Source organism: Sminthopsis crassicaudata, chromosome 1 (assembly GCF_048593235.1).
Source record: "Sminthopsis crassicaudata isolate SCR6 chromosome 1, ASM4859323v1, whole genome shotgun sequence".
Lineage (NCBI taxonomy): Eukaryota > Metazoa > Chordata > Mammalia > Dasyuromorphia > Dasyuridae > Sminthopsis > Sminthopsis crassicaudata.
Window position 1 is genome coordinate 431,222,308 of NC_133617.1, and position 17,900 is coordinate 431,240,207.

Here is a 17,900-nt window from a genome sequence, read left to right on the forward strand (position 1 = left end):
ATAATAGAAAGAACAGGAGTTTTGGAGTCAAATAGTCTTTGTTCTAATCTTGTCTCTGACACCTTACTTGGTGATCTTGGACAATTATTTAATTTCTCTGAGCCTCAGTTTCCTTTTCTGTAAAATGAAGAGTTTGGACTAAATGGTTCCTAATTTTTCCAATACTGTGATCCCATGAATTGACGCCAGTCAAGGTCAGATGTTTTGTATTCTACCACTAGGTGGCAGGAAATCATGAGCTAATGAACCATTTACTGCAGGACTAACAGGTCATCTATCAGCATTAGTAGACTGTGTATCCAGGATCTGCTGTAGAAGAATAATTCAGACTCCTATATCGATAAAAAGTTCAGAAAATATTTTCACAAGGTAATGAAAGTGTCATAATTTCCATTTTATGAGATGATAAAAATGAGGTCTAGAAAGTTTAGATCGGGAAAGGCAGATAGATTTTTCAGAAACCAAAGATTCCCAAATATTGAACACCAATGCTAAAGTGGTACCCTGGGATGGATCATTGGGAAGAATCAGGTTGACATTTTTAGTGGAGCAACCAAAAATGCAGCTGTTATGGGTCAGCTAAGGGTGGGAGTGACAGTATATCCAACTTGAGCAAACTAGACTTAAAATCAAGAAGCCTCCAAGTTTCAAATCCTTCCTCAGATGTTTACCAGCTATATACTCTGGGCAAGTCACTTAGCCTCTCTCTTTTTTATGTTATTTTTAAATTTTTTATCTTAATATTTTATTTTTCCCCAATTATATGTAAAAGCAATTTTGAATATTAGGTTTTTGTTTTGTTTTGTTTTTGATTTTGATTTTTTGAGTTCCAAATTCTCTCCACCCTTCCCCCATTGAGAAAGCAAGCAAATTGATATAGGTTATACATGTGCAGTGATGGAAAACATATTTCCATAACAGCCTCTTTTTGTCTCAGTTTCTTAATCTGAGGAAGTAAAATGTGAGGTAGGATTCAATGATTTCCAAGTCTTTTACTGCCCCCAAACTATTTTCCTAGTAGAAGAAGTAGAAATCAAATGTGGAAATCTATCAGTTATGCACAAAGCCTCAGTGGACTCAAGGAAGGAATATAAGTATATGCTGCCATATCTCTTTCTGTTAGAAAAGCAACATGGCCCAACAGGTAGAGAACTGAATTTAGATTTAAGAACTCTGGAACTTGAATCCCACCTTATATACCTAATAGTTGTGTGTGACCTTGGACAAATCATTTAACCTGAAGAAATCAAAGTGTTTTCATTTATAAAATGGAAAAAAAAATCCAAACACCTCCCTATATGAATGGGTGGTAGTAAGAAGTAAGTCTTAGCTGATTATGTGTGTGTGTGTGTGTGTGTGTGTGTGTGTGTGTGTGTATTCCCACACAGCAGCTACCATTTTTTGGTGGACTAGTAGATGGAGAAAGTATCATGGCATAACAGTGAAATCAATGGTAGTCAAGGTTAGAGAGGAAAACATGTGGAGATGTGTGATAGTGGTCAGCTCCTGGCTCAAGCTGGATGCCAATTCTATGAATTCTTCCTTTCTTTGTGATGACTTAGGTAACTTCAAGCATTGCTATCAAAACCATGATGGGGAAGCACCAATTCTCCCAAATTCCATGTACAATGGATCCTGAGTTTCAGGCTCCCAAACAATGCCGCCATAGCAGATGATCAGCCCTATGGGAAGTGTGAGTAAATCATCCCATAATAGCTGTGTTGTTACACTTCTTTGTCCAAGAGAGTACTCATTTTGTATGTCATAAAACTCCCATGCTCAGACCAGAGTTCTTAACCATTTTTATGTCATAGACACCTTTGTTAATTTGGTGTCCTCAAAATAATCTTTTTAAATGCATAAAATAATTATATAAAATACAGATGTCATCCTCCCCCCTTCCAATTCATAGACCTCCCTGAAATCTATCCATAGATTCGTCAGGTATCTATGGCCCCAGATTAAAGACTCCTTGTCTAAATTTGTTAATAGTGTATCTGGGAGACCTCCAGAATCTAAGAATAAGAGGTTAGATTTTTTTTTATTATGCATTGTCTCATTGTTATTAAGTTATTCTTTTAGAAGAATATACTATTTTATAGAAAAGCAAAACCACTTAATTTATATATCATATGCTAATAGTCACATGACTAGTGTTAATTAAAAGGCAACATGTTAAGAGAACTGCTCCAAAGTAGTAATAATAAAAGTGCAAATCAAAACAATTCTTTGATTCTAGCTTAGATCCACTAGTCTGGCAAAGATGATAAAAAACAAAAATGATAAATGTTGGAGGGATATTGGGACCTTAATATGCTGTTGGTGGAGCTGTGAATTGGTCCAACTATTATTGAAAGTTAACTTGGAATTATTTTAAGAAAATGACTAAAAAGACCATATGTTTTGATCCAGACCTATACCCTCAAATTTTGAAATCAGGCTCTGTGTCATCCCATTTATGATTCCCCAAGAATCTGCCAGAGCCTTGCACAGTCATGTTTAATAAATGTTTGTTGAACTAAATTGAATCATCCCTCACAAAAGTTCAAAGCTTAATGGCCTATTTCTGGAGAATCCCAGGACAGCAGTCATAATTGCTAATCCCCTCTAGAGGACTGGGAGAAATGAGCAACCAGTCTGGTAATGTTCTGTAACGGCTTGCTCGCAAGATGATTCTCTTCTCATTCTAATCAAGAATGGTCCAGGCCTCCCTCAAGTCTCATTTAGACAAACCATGTGGAGGTACATATCATAAATATTTTATATGGAAACACATACTCCTTACATATACAACAGGATGACAATGCCAAACCATAGTGGAGTTTTGATAGAGATGTATATCTTATGTGGGGTTGGGTTTGAAAGACAGTATAAAAAAAAAAACAAGCAAACAAACAAACAAATGTAGCCCAAATTATCCTTGAAAATTCCTTAAATTACCCCCATAAGGCAGTGCGGTATCTTAAAATGGTCTCTTTAAAAGAAGGAAGTCCATAACAGAAAGCAATTGGCTCTAAAATGGTTGCCATAACCATTTTAGATAAATGTAAATTTTGTGTTTTCTTTAGACTTTGCCAAGCCCTTTTGTTTTGTTTTGTTTTTCAAGGAGGAGGCAGGAATCTTTGTTACAGAAGAAAACAAAACACAAAAGTGTGATAATAGATTTTTATCTCTAATCTCTAGCTCTTCAAGTGGAGTAGAGAGCAATTTAATTATTAGTTTTAATTTTTGCTGAACATGTATAGTTGAATTTAGATGAAAGTATATTATTCTGTTGTACCAGTTATTAGAAATTTCTGCGGGGCATTGAGGTGGTGCAGTGGATAGAGCACCAGCCCTGAAATCAGGAAGACTTGAGCTGAAATCTAGTCTGATACTTAATACTTCTTAGCTGTGTGACCCTGGGCAAGTCATTTAACCCAATTGCCTCAGGGAAAAAAAAAGAGGAAATTTCTGGTTAACCCAATGCCATATAAATTCACTTTGACATTATTTAGCTTCATTAGCTTCAGGTTTTCCCTATCCCCCTGAAACCCTCCATTTTTTAAAACTACTGGATTATATATGGCAATTTTATTCTAATGGTCCCAGAAATAACTATGGCTTATATATTAATAAGGGCAGCTGGTTGGCACAGTGGGTAGAGTGCTGGACCTGGATAAAATGGAAAATTAATTTTTTTCCTGAGCTCAAATATTGTTTCAGACACTAGATGTGTGATCCTGCACAAGTTAGTCAACCCTGTTTGCCTCAGTTTCCTTGTCTATGAGACGAGCTGGAGAGAAAAAAAAAACTGGCAAACCACTCCAGTATTTTTGTCAAGAAAACCCCAAGTGGGATCACAGAGAGTTGGACAGAACCAAACAAGAACAACTATATTAATGGTTCACGGCATTTTTAATCACCCCTCCTCCCCCTAAGACATTCTTACCATTGGTAGATATTAGTCTTTTGCTCTTGACCACATTGTTTAAACTTTATTTTCATGATAGCTTCAGATTATATAAAACATAGAAAATGGAATATTTTAAAAGGCACATTAAGTAGAAAGAACCTAGCTAATCCTAAAATCACATTTTTTTCTGACACTAATCATCTAATTCAGCCCCTATGCTTTTCCCCCCAGCACTTCCCACATCACCATCACCCCCAATATACAAAATTTTACAACTTGTTCTTTTTAAGTAACCATTATTGTGAATTAGTTTAGTGATCCCCATCCAGGCAGTTTTAATTATTATCCATCTTAAATCTAGACTATTGTGTGTTTAAAACAGCAAACAGGAACTTAGGTGTCAAAAAATCTCTTCATTCAGCTAATTCTGCAGTTATTATCCCATATCATGGGAGTTCTCTCTCTGCACCAGGGTATGTGTACCTGCGTGAAACAGCAATCTTATAGCATGAAGATATGTTGATGTTTACAAGGCATCTCAGATCTTTCCATTGTTGAATACCTGTGTACATTGACCTACTCCGGCCAATAATTTAGAAATTTATTAAGCTATTTCAAAAGGAGGGGGGAAACTCACAGTGGCTTAATGCAGATTTAAAAAAATTAATTGCTGGTCTCCATCTGGTCACTTCTAGAAAATAGAATTGCAGTACTTCCTAAAAAGGATTATACAATGCACAAATCATATTTTCTCAAACTTGATTTTTATCATAATAGAAGTTTTTTTTTGGTTGGTCCTAATATTCACTTATAGAGACAATCTGGCGCCGTGGTTAGAATGCTGGGCCTAAAGTCAGATCCTTTCTGTGACAATATATGTCTCTAGAAAAGCCACTTAACCACTGTGTTTTTCAACCAAATCCTTATTAATTTTCTATTAAGTCACAGGCAAATTGTGGAGTTTCATACTGGAGTTTCAACAGCTAACAAAATTCATAGTTCCTTCAGGGTTGGCGCTCGTTTTCATTTGAGTTGATAAGAATAATTTGGTAATTAATATCAAGGAATAACCACCAATCCTACCCAGTGGAACATTTTATTTTCTATTTTCTCATTTTTTCCCCACTTCCCTTTATCTTTACATCACAGGTGAGTCACTTTTAATACTATTGTCTTTCTCTAACCCTCACAAATGTCAATCATTGCATTTTTGGGGAAAAGTTTGCTTCCTATCTCAAGGAATTTGCCATGCTATATCTATGTGAACATCCATAGAGTACTGCAGCACTGCCAAACACACCCAATAATTTTCAGATTGTATTTAAGATGTTTAATATCCCACTAAAAAACTACTTCAATTCCCTATTATAGAGATGCCATTTGTAACCCTAAGAAAGCTTAGTGAGTCCTTTAGCCTTATTTTCCCACATGAATCCTTTCATAAATCAATAAATGCATCTACAAACAACATTCTTCCAACTACAAAAGCTGTGATTCTCCTGCCATCGGACAGCTGGGCAGTGGTAAGTCCACTATGATTTTACCCTTTCACTTGAGTAATTTAGTGAGAGAGGGTCCCATTCCTGCCCAAATGTGAGGTGTATGGACAGCTAAGCTATTCTTTCCCACCTCCTTCTGTGTCGGTCTGACTGTGTAGAGATCACCCTTACATTGAGCAAAATGGAAACTACAAAAAGCTACATTTAAATAACATACGTGGTGTAACAAGACAGACCAATGTCAGAATGTGGTGAGGTTAGAAAAACACCTCCTCTCAAGTCCTGAGTAAGAGAGAAATGCACATACACAGGCACACACACATCCATACACACACATATGTGTACAAGTGGATACATATACACACCTTCTTTAAAAAAAAAAAAAAAAAAAAAAAGGAAATTGCCACACAGGTAAAGGCCTAGGCTCATTTGGGGATTTCCTGGTGTCTTAAGTCACACCACAAAACTAACATTATTTATGTATAAATATTAAAAACCCCAAAACAAAACAACTCCTACCCTACCCCTGCCACTAACCTACTCATCTGTTATCAAGAACACGAAATCTTCAATGGAAGATTATGTAAAGTATTATATGTGTGCATCAAATACAGTACGAGGCTTACTAAATGCCATTGGAGTGAGTCAAAGGCAACTATATTTAGGCTCATCTAAATATGTGCAGTAGCATTTAAAATACGCATAGTCTCTGGATTTATCCACTGAGGAGACTGAAGGACAGCTGGTCCTGTGTTATTTAGGGAATGATGTCCAGCTCCTGGATTTGGGCAACCTGCTGCTTTTTTTCCTCTTATCTTCCACTGATAATTTTTTAGCTGTTCAAGATGCTTGCCAGAGGGCAGATCAGGCAGGGATTCGAAGGGATGTACCAAACTTGTCATTTTAGTTATTTTCTTAATTAGCCACCCAGGGATGGGAGTGGGAGAGAGAGGTGAGATGAGAAGGGAAGGGAAGCTTCCAACCCTTGGCTCTAGGAGGGTTTGGACTTGTACAAGATATGGCTCCAGAAGGAGTCAGTCGGGGAGGCGCCTGCTGTTCTCATAGATGACCAGTAGAGGGAGCAATGCCTCAGGTGCTCCATCTCCAGTCTTGGATGCTATTTCCTTTGGGGGACCAAGGATGGGGAAGATAAATGAACTCAGAAAGCTTCCAAAGGAAAGCCTTCAGTCCCAAAACTGAGGAAGTTAAGAAAAAGCAAGCTCCTGCTGAGCTATCGAGTTGACATTTGGATTTAGGACAGGCCAAGGGTTGGGGGAGGGGAGTGACCAAGCTTTGGCCAGCCCGACTAGCCAGCTGCCCACCGGTTCTCACCTGAGGGCTATTCGCTCCCCCACCCCCACTTGCTAAGGTGATGACATTGTTGGTAAGTTCTTGAGGCTGCTTTGCACAACTAGCATGAAAATGAGAGAATCCTCACTCAAGGGTCTGCAGAATCAAGGCTGATTTTCAAATTTTTCAAAGCAAGTGGTTTTCCCAGCAAGAGCCACTGCATTTTACTGTACAAATTCACAAGCCACCATAGGACCAACTTGAATCTTATGGTTAGCGCGTGCACACACACACAAACACACACACACACACACACACACACACACACACACACACACGAAAACCCAACCAACACTGGCCTTCGAAAATTTCTACTATGACTATGAGGGCTAAAGGTGTCATCCTGCCTTCACTCTTTGGTTTTTGTTGTTGCTGCTGTTGCTGCTTTCTCCCTAACCTCTCTGATTCTACTTCTACCTCTATGGCCCGAAGCAAGTCATATGAGGACAGAAACCTTGTCTGAGAAAAGGACAGCATTGACTTGTCATATACTGTACATGAGCCCTGTCGGATGAGGAAAGGCAAGGGGTTTGTTAGTATCTGATTGCATCTAGTCACAGGCACAGTCAGGTTAAGAAACATCATGCTGAGGAAATCAAATTGTTAGCTTTGTCTCATTCAATCTCTTGGGTGGCCAAGTGTTCCAGAATACTGCCTGTTCCTTTTCATAGTCTTTCTATCAGATACCCAGGATGCAGAACTTTTTTTTTTCCTTTTTTTTTTCTTTCACTTTTCAAAGAAACAATATTTTTACTACAAAACCAAAAAAAAAGATTATATACAAATTGGTTATTGAAATTTGGGTTTTCTACTATAGTGATGGAAAGTTAGCTCCCGGGGTTTTATTTACGCTTTCTCAGTATTAGGTACATTATGCCACTGATCAAAGTAAAGGCAAATGCAACCCAGGCCAAGATGAAGGAATAGCCGTATTTCCCTTCAGAAATGTCTTCATAAAACTTTTTGTCCTTATGGATTTCTTCATATTGGTTTGTGTAAATGGATGCAGCAATCATGACACAAAGGCCTGTTGGGGGAAAAACAAAGAAGGAAATAAGTTGCTGAAAAAGAAATTTATGCTCTACAACCAAATGAAAAACCCATCTCATTCCCTAGTCCTATTTATGAATAGTTTTATTGTGGTGATTTATGACCACTGGAAAAATTTAGTGAGTGCTTGCTTTCCTGGTTTATCAAGAGAAATAGAAGTAAGCATATCTTTAATAGCTCCCTATTGCTTCTAGGACAAAATATAAAGCTTTTCACAATATGAGTCCTCTTTCCCTTCCTTCCCTTCCTCCCTCCCCCCTTCTCTTCCCTTCCCTTTCCTCCTTCCCTCTCTCTTTTCCTTCCTTCCTTCCTTCCTTCCTTCCTTCTTTCCTCCCTCCCTCCCTTCCTTCCTCCCTTCCTTCCTTCCTTCCTTCCTTCCTTCCTTCCTTGTTCCTTCCTTCATTTCTTCTTTCCTTCTGCATTTTTAAACAGAATTTTTTAAAATAAACATTGCAGTCATTTACCAGTGACTGCCTCCCTCCAATGGTTCCTTCTCTTATGCAAAGAAATAGTTAAGCAAAGCCATACCTGACAATATATTGTGCAGTCTACAACTTCTCTACCAAGAGGTGGGATACATGCTTCATTCTCCATCCTCTGAATATAGGCCAATTGTGATTGGTGCCAACATTGATCAGACTTCTGATGACTTTCAAACCAACCTATCTTTTCCACCTTATTTTATTCACTCTTCTAACCCATTGTACGTTCTGGACAATTCTGATACTATTTCTGCCATTGTGAACTTTCCAGATTCTCCCAGCTAAAACTGTCTTCTCCCTCCTCATATTTCTTAGACTATTATTAGCATCCTGATTAAAATCTATAATCAGATGATGATCTAATCTCTCATTTGTCCCCTCATACTCTTGCTTTGTATCATTCATCTTTCTACACATTATATTCCCATTTAGAATTTAGGTCCTTGAGGGCAATGGTTCTGTCTTTCATGATTTCTGTTTCCTTAGCACCTAGAATCACACACATCTTGTACAATCTCCCCCCCCCCTTAGGCAATTGGAGTTAAGTGGTCACACAGCTCAGAAGTATTAAGTGTCTGAGATCAGATTTGAACTCAGATCCTCCTGACTTCAGGGCTGGTGTTCTATTCACTGAAGCACTTAGCTGCCCCTGTCTTAAAGAAAATCTAAACCTATACTATCACTTTTATGAGGAGCTCCCAGTTACACATATTGTCAGAGCTTGAACCATACTGTAGTAGTTAACTGTAGTAGGCACTTAGTAAATAGATATTTGTTGAATCTCAAGAACTAATCAAGAATCTATTTTTGTAGCATAGAGGATCTCAAGGCTCCCCACTTCTCTATGATGCTATTTTTTGCCATTAGTGGCAAAAAAGTTCAGTAACCTCATTCTTAGAAGAGTATGATAGATTCATCTGGGCTATCCAGGGAGTATGATAGATGTGAACTTGACTACAGATTAGGCTCCTGGGAAGTATGGCTTAGGCTACAAGGTTTAGGCTATTTTTAAGTGATGGCTAGAGCATGTAGAACCAATGAAACTAATCTTACCCAAAGTGTTAGAATGGGTAGGCACAGTCAGGAGTTCAGTGAATTAAAAATTTAAAAGTACATTTGAGGGAGTGTGACCACAGAATGCTGATCTCTGGACAAGGAGAAAGGATTCAAAGAGGAAATAAAAATAGATGTAAGTTTTTCACATGGGGAAGGTTTAATAAACATCCATAAAGAATGATAGGGAAACATCACCTGAAGGGGACATAAAAGTTCTTCATTATATTTCATTTTGAGAAGACTCCTGAATCAGAAAATTGACTTGTACTAAAGACAACCTATTGCTTTCAGATAGAAATGTAATCATTTTCTGCCTTGGAGCTAAAAATTGTAGCATGGTATAGGAAGAGGATTCACTGTATCACTGTTAGTCTTAAAAGCTTATTCCTTCTTAGAATAATGTTGATTTAGAAATTAATAAATGAAGGAAATGCTAAATTTCAGCTAGAGGTTAATAAAAAAATCTATTTTTTTCCTAATAAAGTTCTTCTATTGCCTGAAATCTATCCATTGACCCCTTGGAGATCTATGAACCCCTAGTATAGAATTTAGCTAGCTGTGCTAATTAAATCATGCTCCAGAAATGGGGTACACCAAGTCAGAAATACATGCTATTCATGTGCCTCCATTAAAATCTTTCTCTTCCTTCAAGATCTAAGCCTTCTCCATGAAGCCTTCCTTGGTTTCTCAGCTAAACATTATCTCTCAGTTGTAGACCCCTCCTTTACTCTATTCACATTCTTCCTTATATTAGATTTATCTAATTCCCTTTTTTTGTAATTACAAATCCACTTGAGGTCAGAGAATATGTTATTTTTCATCTGTGTATCCCTAATACCTAGCAAAATGTCTTTTACATAATAGTTATTAAAATTGTTACATTGAAAAAAAAAGTTAAAAAAAAAAACCCAAGGCAGAATAAATTGCATTTTTGGAATGGGTCAAGGTCTAGAAAATTTAGGCTGTTCTGTGAGACTCCCAATAACCATTATTCATTGGGACCCATGGTAGCCTGCTGAAGATCGATTTCACAGTCATGTATAAATTTCAACCTCTCATCCTTTCTGCCATTTTTATGATTTATAGAAAGTGTTTGGTTGGAAATATTGATTATCTTTCTCTCGTGACCCATTGTTTTACTTACATGACAGTAACTGGATAATTGAAGTTAGAACAAATCTCTCTCCTTGCTTCAGGCGGAAGAGTTGGAGCACAAAGATAAAGAGAGCTATGCAGCAAAGGATGGTGGAAAGGATCATGCTGGCTTGAACGGCTTGGATAGTAGCATAATCTGGGAAGGAGACAAAGATTACCTCACAACTTGCTCTCCTCCAGCTGGTTGCTGCAGTGCTGCTCTTACTAGGCTTACGTGCAAAATAAGGTACTTGCATTTTCTCAGTGTAAATGTTCTTAGAAAGGGTAACACAAGCCTTCATCAGTGACCCAGGGACAAATTCACTCTGAATTTCCCACCAACCCTCTCATTCATTTTTGCTATACATTCTCCATTTTCCCTCTTTGTTCACGAAGAATCACAGAATATGCTGCAAAGAAAAGCCAAGGAGGCCAATATTCCAGGAGCATGAGGTCCTTCCTTCTATCACCAGCCAGCTCCCTGCTCCCCCAGATCTTTGTTTACTGTCCACAAAAAGAAATCAGATTTAAAATCTTAGGAGAGGAAATATTTATACTAAAGGATAAATGGCTGGTATGTACCTCCTTTCTCACAGTAGTTTTTAAGGAGCTGAAACTGAAATGAACCTTAAATGAGCCTGTTTCTTTATCTTCAAAATGGGTGTACTTAGACCTGCAGAATCTCCCTCAGAGAAAAGCTCACATAGGATTATATATGTGAAAGGCTTTACAAACTTTCAGACCCTCTTCAATGTCAGTTATTATAATTACAAGAAATAGCATAATACTCACCATCAAGGGAGTCATTAATTTCTGAACAATTAGAATTGTTGCGACATACTCTCCAGATATCTGTGAAAAATTCCTCTCCTACCCACCAGGCCTGTAACAGACAACAGAAAAATGGAAAAGGTTCATGTGCAATAAAAGGCATCCTGTGTGATGACGTCATAGGGCTGCCCACACGTTGCCATCCTAAGTCAAATCAAAGGCCTTTGTCCTTTGCTGGTACTGTTCCCCACCTCCTCTGTGAATGTTAATTGGTGATGTTTTTCATGCTACCCTACATCCTAGAAATGGGTATTGGGAGCTCACTGGATTGTTTGAAGATCAGAAAGGAAGAGTCCAGGTAAGAACTCGGAAAGATTAAGCCTTTTACAGATCCCAGGGCCTTGGGGCATCATTACCCCGGCAGTCTGAATACTTGACTGTCAGAACAAAATCCTGTCTATAGAGGCACACTTAGGAGAAGAGCTCTCCCCAGTCCTTCTGGGAGTCAAGAGAAAGAGAGATTTGAGAAATTCCTGGTATTTATCATACAGAGGCTCACACTGTCAGTGAGTGACAGAAGCAAGACCTGAATTTGTCATAATTTTTACCCGTTACAGTCTTTCTACCCCTAGAACACTGCCTATATCTAACTGGAGGAGACAGATGCTTATCTAGTACAGTTTCTACCTCTCAGAGCCTCATCTGCCCAATGATACTAGTTATCCCACTCCAGCCTATCTATTGGGGAGTCAGGAAAACTCATCTTCCTAAGTTCAAATGTGTCCTCAGACACTTACTAGTTGTGTGACTCTGAGCAAGTCACTTACTCTATTTACCTCAGTTTCCTCAAATGTAAAATGAGCTAGAAAGGAAAGGGCAAATGACTCAGTTGCCAAGAAAACCCCAAATGGGGAAAGACATAACTGAACAACAAAACCCTAATCCCACCTAACAAGTTTGTTTTGAGGAAAGTGCTAGGTGTACTCATTTATAAATACTAACTGTTCTTGCCTCCAGACTTGAAATTTCTGGGGACCTAAAATTTTTTTTTTTTTACCATTATAGCATGAATGTAAATGTAAATTCACCTTACAGGGTACTTAAAATTCTGCCCTAAGAGTTGGGAAACAGGATAGGGTTGTACAGGGATAGAAATTTTGCCCAAGGAAAAGGAAAAATGAAGAGCTAGACAGAATGATTTATAGTTGTTGTGTCCTTCATTTTCAAAGGATGACAAATGACATCGCAGCACGATGCTTTAACTCCCGTGTGAATTGGATTTAAAAGAGGCAAAGTTGTACAAATCCGTCATCTTCACTCTTCCAGAGTTATTAAAAGTCCACTGGCAAGACAAAAATCAGGCTGATGACCTGGGATGCAGTGAATAACCTGGGCAACTCTAATCCTCTGACCATTCCACAGCATCGGCTCAGCCCTCTCCGTGGCTGTGGGAACAAATTGTCCTCACCCACCCATTCTATGGGGTGAAGTCTTTACATACTTGGGGTAGAAATCCCCCAACTCAGTGCTGGAGTTGTGCCCTATCAATTACCCCCAACCCAGTTTAGCCGCCCTGCCAAGACCAGGGTGTGACGGGTACACATGTTACAGCTTCTTGGAGTCACAGATGAGACTGGTGAACACCAAGGGTGGATGAGCAGCCCTCGCAGTGGAGGTGCTGGTTCTCCTCAAACACCCAGACCCCCCTTCTGGGGGAGAAAGTTCCTTTCTCCAAAGAAATTCTACCAAATCTTCTCTGCTTAGCCAAAGACTGGTACACACGCGTAAAAACCTCTAGCTTCCTTTATCTAGCTCAACTTAGGCCATTCTACAGCCTGTTAAGCTCTGTGGGCCATCCAGAACCAGTCAGCTGATTTCCTGGGATTTATCCATGATTTTTATGCCTTTGGCTTTCTTTGCACAGGCCAGAGTGAGAATGCCAGGGCAATAAAAAGCACAAACTTTCCACACAGTTTGCTCGGGTGTTTATTGGTGCACTGCATGGTATTACTGGACATCTAAGTGGCCCAGTGGGCCTGGAATCAGGAAGACTATCTTCCAGAGTTTGAATCTGACCTCAGACACTTACTAGCTGTGTGGCCCTGAGTAAGTCACTTAACCCAGCTTGCCTCAGTTTCCTCATCTGTAAGATGAACTGGAGAAAAATGGCAAACCACTCCAGTATCTTGGTCAAGAAAACCCAAGTGGAGTCATGAAGAATCGAAAAAAATAACACTATTATCCAATATATATCATTGACAACTTCAGGCCACTAGGCTGCATTTCTATCTCTTTTGGATCAAGACAACAGGAAAAGTTTATGAAGGAGACAGGCTGAGGCAGAGTGCTCCAGGGAAAAGCCTCGGCCAAGAGAGGTAACAGGAGGACACCGGGGTGTCCGGAGAGCAAGGACGTAGATTCCTGAAACAAATTATCACTTCTTTCTGCCCATAGATTTGCCATCCTTATCCTGTAACTAGGGAGCAAGTACATGGACCCATTCATAGAAGAGATTTCTTACTCAGTGGGAGGTTTCCAAGTTCTTTTCTGAGTCTAAATTCTATGAGTCTGGGATTCTAGGTTCTATAAGTATAGTTGTGAAGTTGGAGCATAGGGAAAAGACACTTACATTGTCGATGGTGGCGATAAACAGCAGCGCTGCTGAGGTGATGTGGAACACGATGATGAAAGCCAGAAGCACCAACATTCTCACAGTGAGAGTGGGGAAGGAGATTCCCCTTCTAAATCAGGGCAAAACTGTCCAAAGAAAGCATACAAAGACAAGTCCATAAACATACTTTTTTTAAAAAAATAGGAGTTTCACATACCTCCTGCCTCTCCACAAAGAAGCAGGGGCTAGAATCCTTTAAAAGCTGTCAGATGTTATCATTTTTGGATCAGTTTTGTGTAACTCTTATTGCTTATTACAAAGGAGGACTGGGTATGATATAGGATGTATTTATTCATCAGGAGATAATTCTAGTATAAAAACAAAGGCATTAAAGAAAACCTTAAAAAACTTGGAATACTAAAACTCAATGAAATTATGGTTAACAAGTCTTTTTGTATTTTATATTTAAATATTTAGTTTTTTGAGGTGATTCAAGGCAATTCCAATAGACCTGTCATAGAAAGTACTACCCACATTCAGAGAAAGAACTAAGGAGACTGAATGCAGATCAAAACATATTATTTACACCTATTTTTGTTATTTGCTTTTTTTTCCTCCATTTTTTCTCCTGGCTTTTTTCCTCCTTTTGATCTGATTTTTTTTGCTCAGCATGACAAATATGGAATTATATTTAGAAGAATTGCACACGTATAACCTTTATCAGATTGCTTGCTGTCTTGGAGAGGGAGGAAGGGGAAGGAGAGGGAGAAAAATTTGGAACATAAGGTTTTGCAAAAGTGAATGTTGAAAACTATTTTTGCATGTATTTGGAAAAATAAAATACCATTAAATAAAAAAATAAATATTTGGAATTTCCTAACCTTGAAATTCCACAAATCAGGTCCCCCTCAAGAAAGACGCTTATAATTAATCCCAAGTCCCAACAGTTCCTCATTGATGACAAGTGTTGTGATCACCAACTGGCGGTAATGTAGGATAGGGTGGGAGACTCTGGCCTTTTTAAGCTAAGGTCTTTTCCAGGTCTCAGTTTGTCTAAGGTAACAACTACAAGAATTCTTAGACTTAGAAATGTGTCACCATCCAAAAGAAATGAGGCTGCTGCTGGTGTACCTTATTAATGTCCATCTGGTGGGCATTTGCCTTGGTTTACTTTTCTAGGCCTAGGAATATAGTCTGTATCCATCCACCCATGCTTTCTCACTCAATTCCCCTTATGGCCTGTGACATATGTCTCCATATGATAAAAGTCCAGAGTTAAGAATACTGTCCTTGGTCAAAAAATAGAACAAGTCTACCCTCCCCCCACAGATTCCTTATATTAACCAGCAGTTGGCTAACTACCAATAGTCAGTGTAGGAAAATCCTCCATCGGACATGACCTGACCTCTGTGCATTCTTCCTTTGGAGGATACAACGGTTTGGCTAATACACACTCTCATCTTTCAAGATCATAAAGAGTCCTTTCTTGAGAAAAACTTTTAGAACGAGCTACCATGCAACACATCCAATGAGATGCAGGGCTAACCCTGATGCAAGAGGCTCTTGGGTCAGCTGCCACTATGCCAAATGCCAAATTCCTAAATGTGGAATTTGGTAAGGCAAAGTGCCAGCTTAAGGAGGCCAGGGTAACTCGAGCACCCCACACAGAGGAAAACCAAAGTCTATGTGATGCTGAAAATGACTTTTTAAGCAAAGAGCTCTCTCTTCTCCTTCTCCCAAGCTGTTAAATAGGAAAATGAAAAAGTCAGCATCCCTCCTTGAGACTGAATCCATGTGGGTATCAAACCTAAACAGTTAGAGATAACAGAGGATAAAATTCCATCAATAATGTACCTGACAGAGTGCCAAGTGTCAGAAGATATGATTGAATTTTCATTTGTCTGTCATTGTGTTACATTTCTGGCAGTCTGCCTGGCAAAGCGTGAATACCAACGGAGAGGGGAATCTGAAGGCAAGGAAATCAGAGAAGTGACTAACTCCACCCCATATGTTGATGCTTGGTTAAGGACTATGATCCCCATCTTCATCCTGTTATTCCTGCTTCTGATCGTAGCATTCAAAGCCCCTCATAATCTGTCTTTGGCAGGCCTTTTACCTCCCACTGCACCTTAAGAGTGGTGGGACTGCAGGCAGGAAGATTTGAGATGCTTACTAACCATGTGATCCTAAGTAAGTCATTTAACTTCTGTCTGCCTCAGTTTCCTCATCTGTAAAAGGAGGATAATAGTAATATCTACCTCACAGGGTTGTAAGAATCAAATGCACAGTGACTGACACATAGGAGGTGCTTAATAAGCAACTATTTCCTTCCCTTCCCTATTCCTATGCAAACTTTCCACTCTAGCTTCTGACCTTTACCATCACTTTAAGATGAAGGTCCTCAACCTTTTCTCATCGATTTTTTCCTTCCATGACTTCTATTCACCATGAAAAGAAATAAATTCTAGGGTTTGCCATGCATACACACATAAGAAATCAAATTTAAAAATTAATTTCCATAAAGAAAACTTTATTTGGCAATATTTTTAGTATCATGAATGATTGAAAAAGTTGTTAAATGTTTAATATGTGCTAAACATCATGCTAAGTTCTGGGGATATTCGTAGAGAAAAATAGATAGTCCCTATTCTATCATAAAGTTATTTCCCCAATCCTCAATTTTTTTCCCTCAACATTACTTTTACACTAATGTAATAGGATAAGAGAGCTATTCGCCAAAAACACCCTACATAACCTGTACAGACTTCTCATAGCCCTTAAGAGCGTATGTTCCCCAGAGGTTGGAAACCCAGGCTATAAACTCTGGATTTGAGATGGTAAGCCCTTTGGAGTTTTTCCCCTCCTAGGAACTAGCCTGCATTTGAGGTGATTGTCACCAGGTGGTGTCTTGAGACATGTTACCATAGAATAGCCACTTAAACTTGCTCCAGGTGTCTGGATAATGAAGAACAGGAACAGTGAGTTATCTAATAAATGATAGCGTTTCTAAAATGTAAAAATACAACCCTGTCAAAACACACCATAATATTACGATAGATTGTGAAACCATTTTCAGATAAATTCAAAAATCTTAATGAAAACAAGAACATTTGCAAGGTTCCTTGACTGAACTTCAATCTGAAACAAAAGTCCAACTTTTTAATACCTTTATTTTATCAGTGTTGTTGAGTGACTCCAAATAATTAAAAATGACTATCACTCAGCGGAAGCAAAGAGTTTTTGCATAGCTGGGTATGGATAGGCTGCAAATGCCACAGACAAGGAATTACAAAAAAGAAACAATAAAATGTCATTCAGGAAGTGAATGATCAAAAAAGAAGATGAACTTGTAGCAACAGCAAGTGATTACCAATGGACATTTCACTGAGTTCCATTAACATCCACTCAAAGGTGGCAGAAATACAATGTAAGCCTTTTAAAGCACAGGAACTATTCTTTTCCTTCTCTCCTTCATTTTTCCCTTCCTCTTTTCCTCCTTCCTTCCTTCCTTTTTTTTTTTTTTTTTTTTTTTTGCTATTTGTAACTTTAGTGTCTAATACAAAGTATTTCATAAATGCTTGTCAATTGACTATTATTTGAAAGCCCCCAATATATTGAGTTGACCCTCTGCAGCAAACTTATGGGATTGTAGAGACAAGCATCACATAGTATGGGAAGCTATGAAGGGTTGTGATCTGCATTCAAATGAATGAGTTCACTGAGTCATTTGTGTATTCTGAGTGCAAGTTAAACACATTCTTCTGCTACACTCCAAATGTTTTCAGTTACCATTTAATGCTGGTTTCTTTAAAACCAAATAGAACGTTTCCTGAATCTTTCCTTAAAACCTAGAGCCTTCCAAGATATCTATCCATTTTGGTTATAATACTTTGGTCTGGCTTGACATCAAATCTTTTGATTATTTTCTTTAATTAACCTTAATTAGAACTTTATCTGTGCCTCTATCTCTCTCCAGAAGGATCTGAACTTCCTACACCTTTTTTTATGGAGGAAAATTAGAAGAAGAAGGTCTTCCTTCTGGCTTGATAGAG

The 17,900-nt window shown here is 38.5% G+C and overlaps 1 protein-coding gene across 6 annotated transcripts in view; it reads right to left on the reverse strand.

Moving 5' to 3' along the window:
* Positions 1-3,878: 3,878 nt before the first annotated feature.
* The window catches only part of EMP2 (epithelial membrane protein 2), a 48,353-nt gene continuing 34,331 nt past the window's right edge, over positions 3,879-17,900 (reverse strand). For 4 of the 6 annotated variants that reach the window (XM_074280531.1, XM_074280536.1, XM_074280534.1 and 1 more), the window contains exons 2-5: positions 13,867-13,994; positions 11,259-11,349; positions 10,477-10,623; positions 3,879-7,771 (exon numbers count right to left, since the gene is read on the reverse strand). In XM_074280531.1, coding sequence (XP_074136632.1) covers positions 7,587-7,771; positions 10,477-10,623; positions 11,259-11,349; positions 13,867-13,944 — 501 coding nt within the window. In that variant the 5' untranslated portion in view covers positions 13,945-13,994 and the 3' untranslated portion in view covers positions 3,879-7,586. Of the gene's footprint in view, positions 7,772-10,476; positions 10,624-11,258; positions 11,350-13,866; positions 13,995-15,702; positions 15,815-17,900 lie in introns of all 6 variants that reach the window. The other 2 variants (XM_074280532.1, XM_074280533.1) reach the window with 1 other exon arrangement.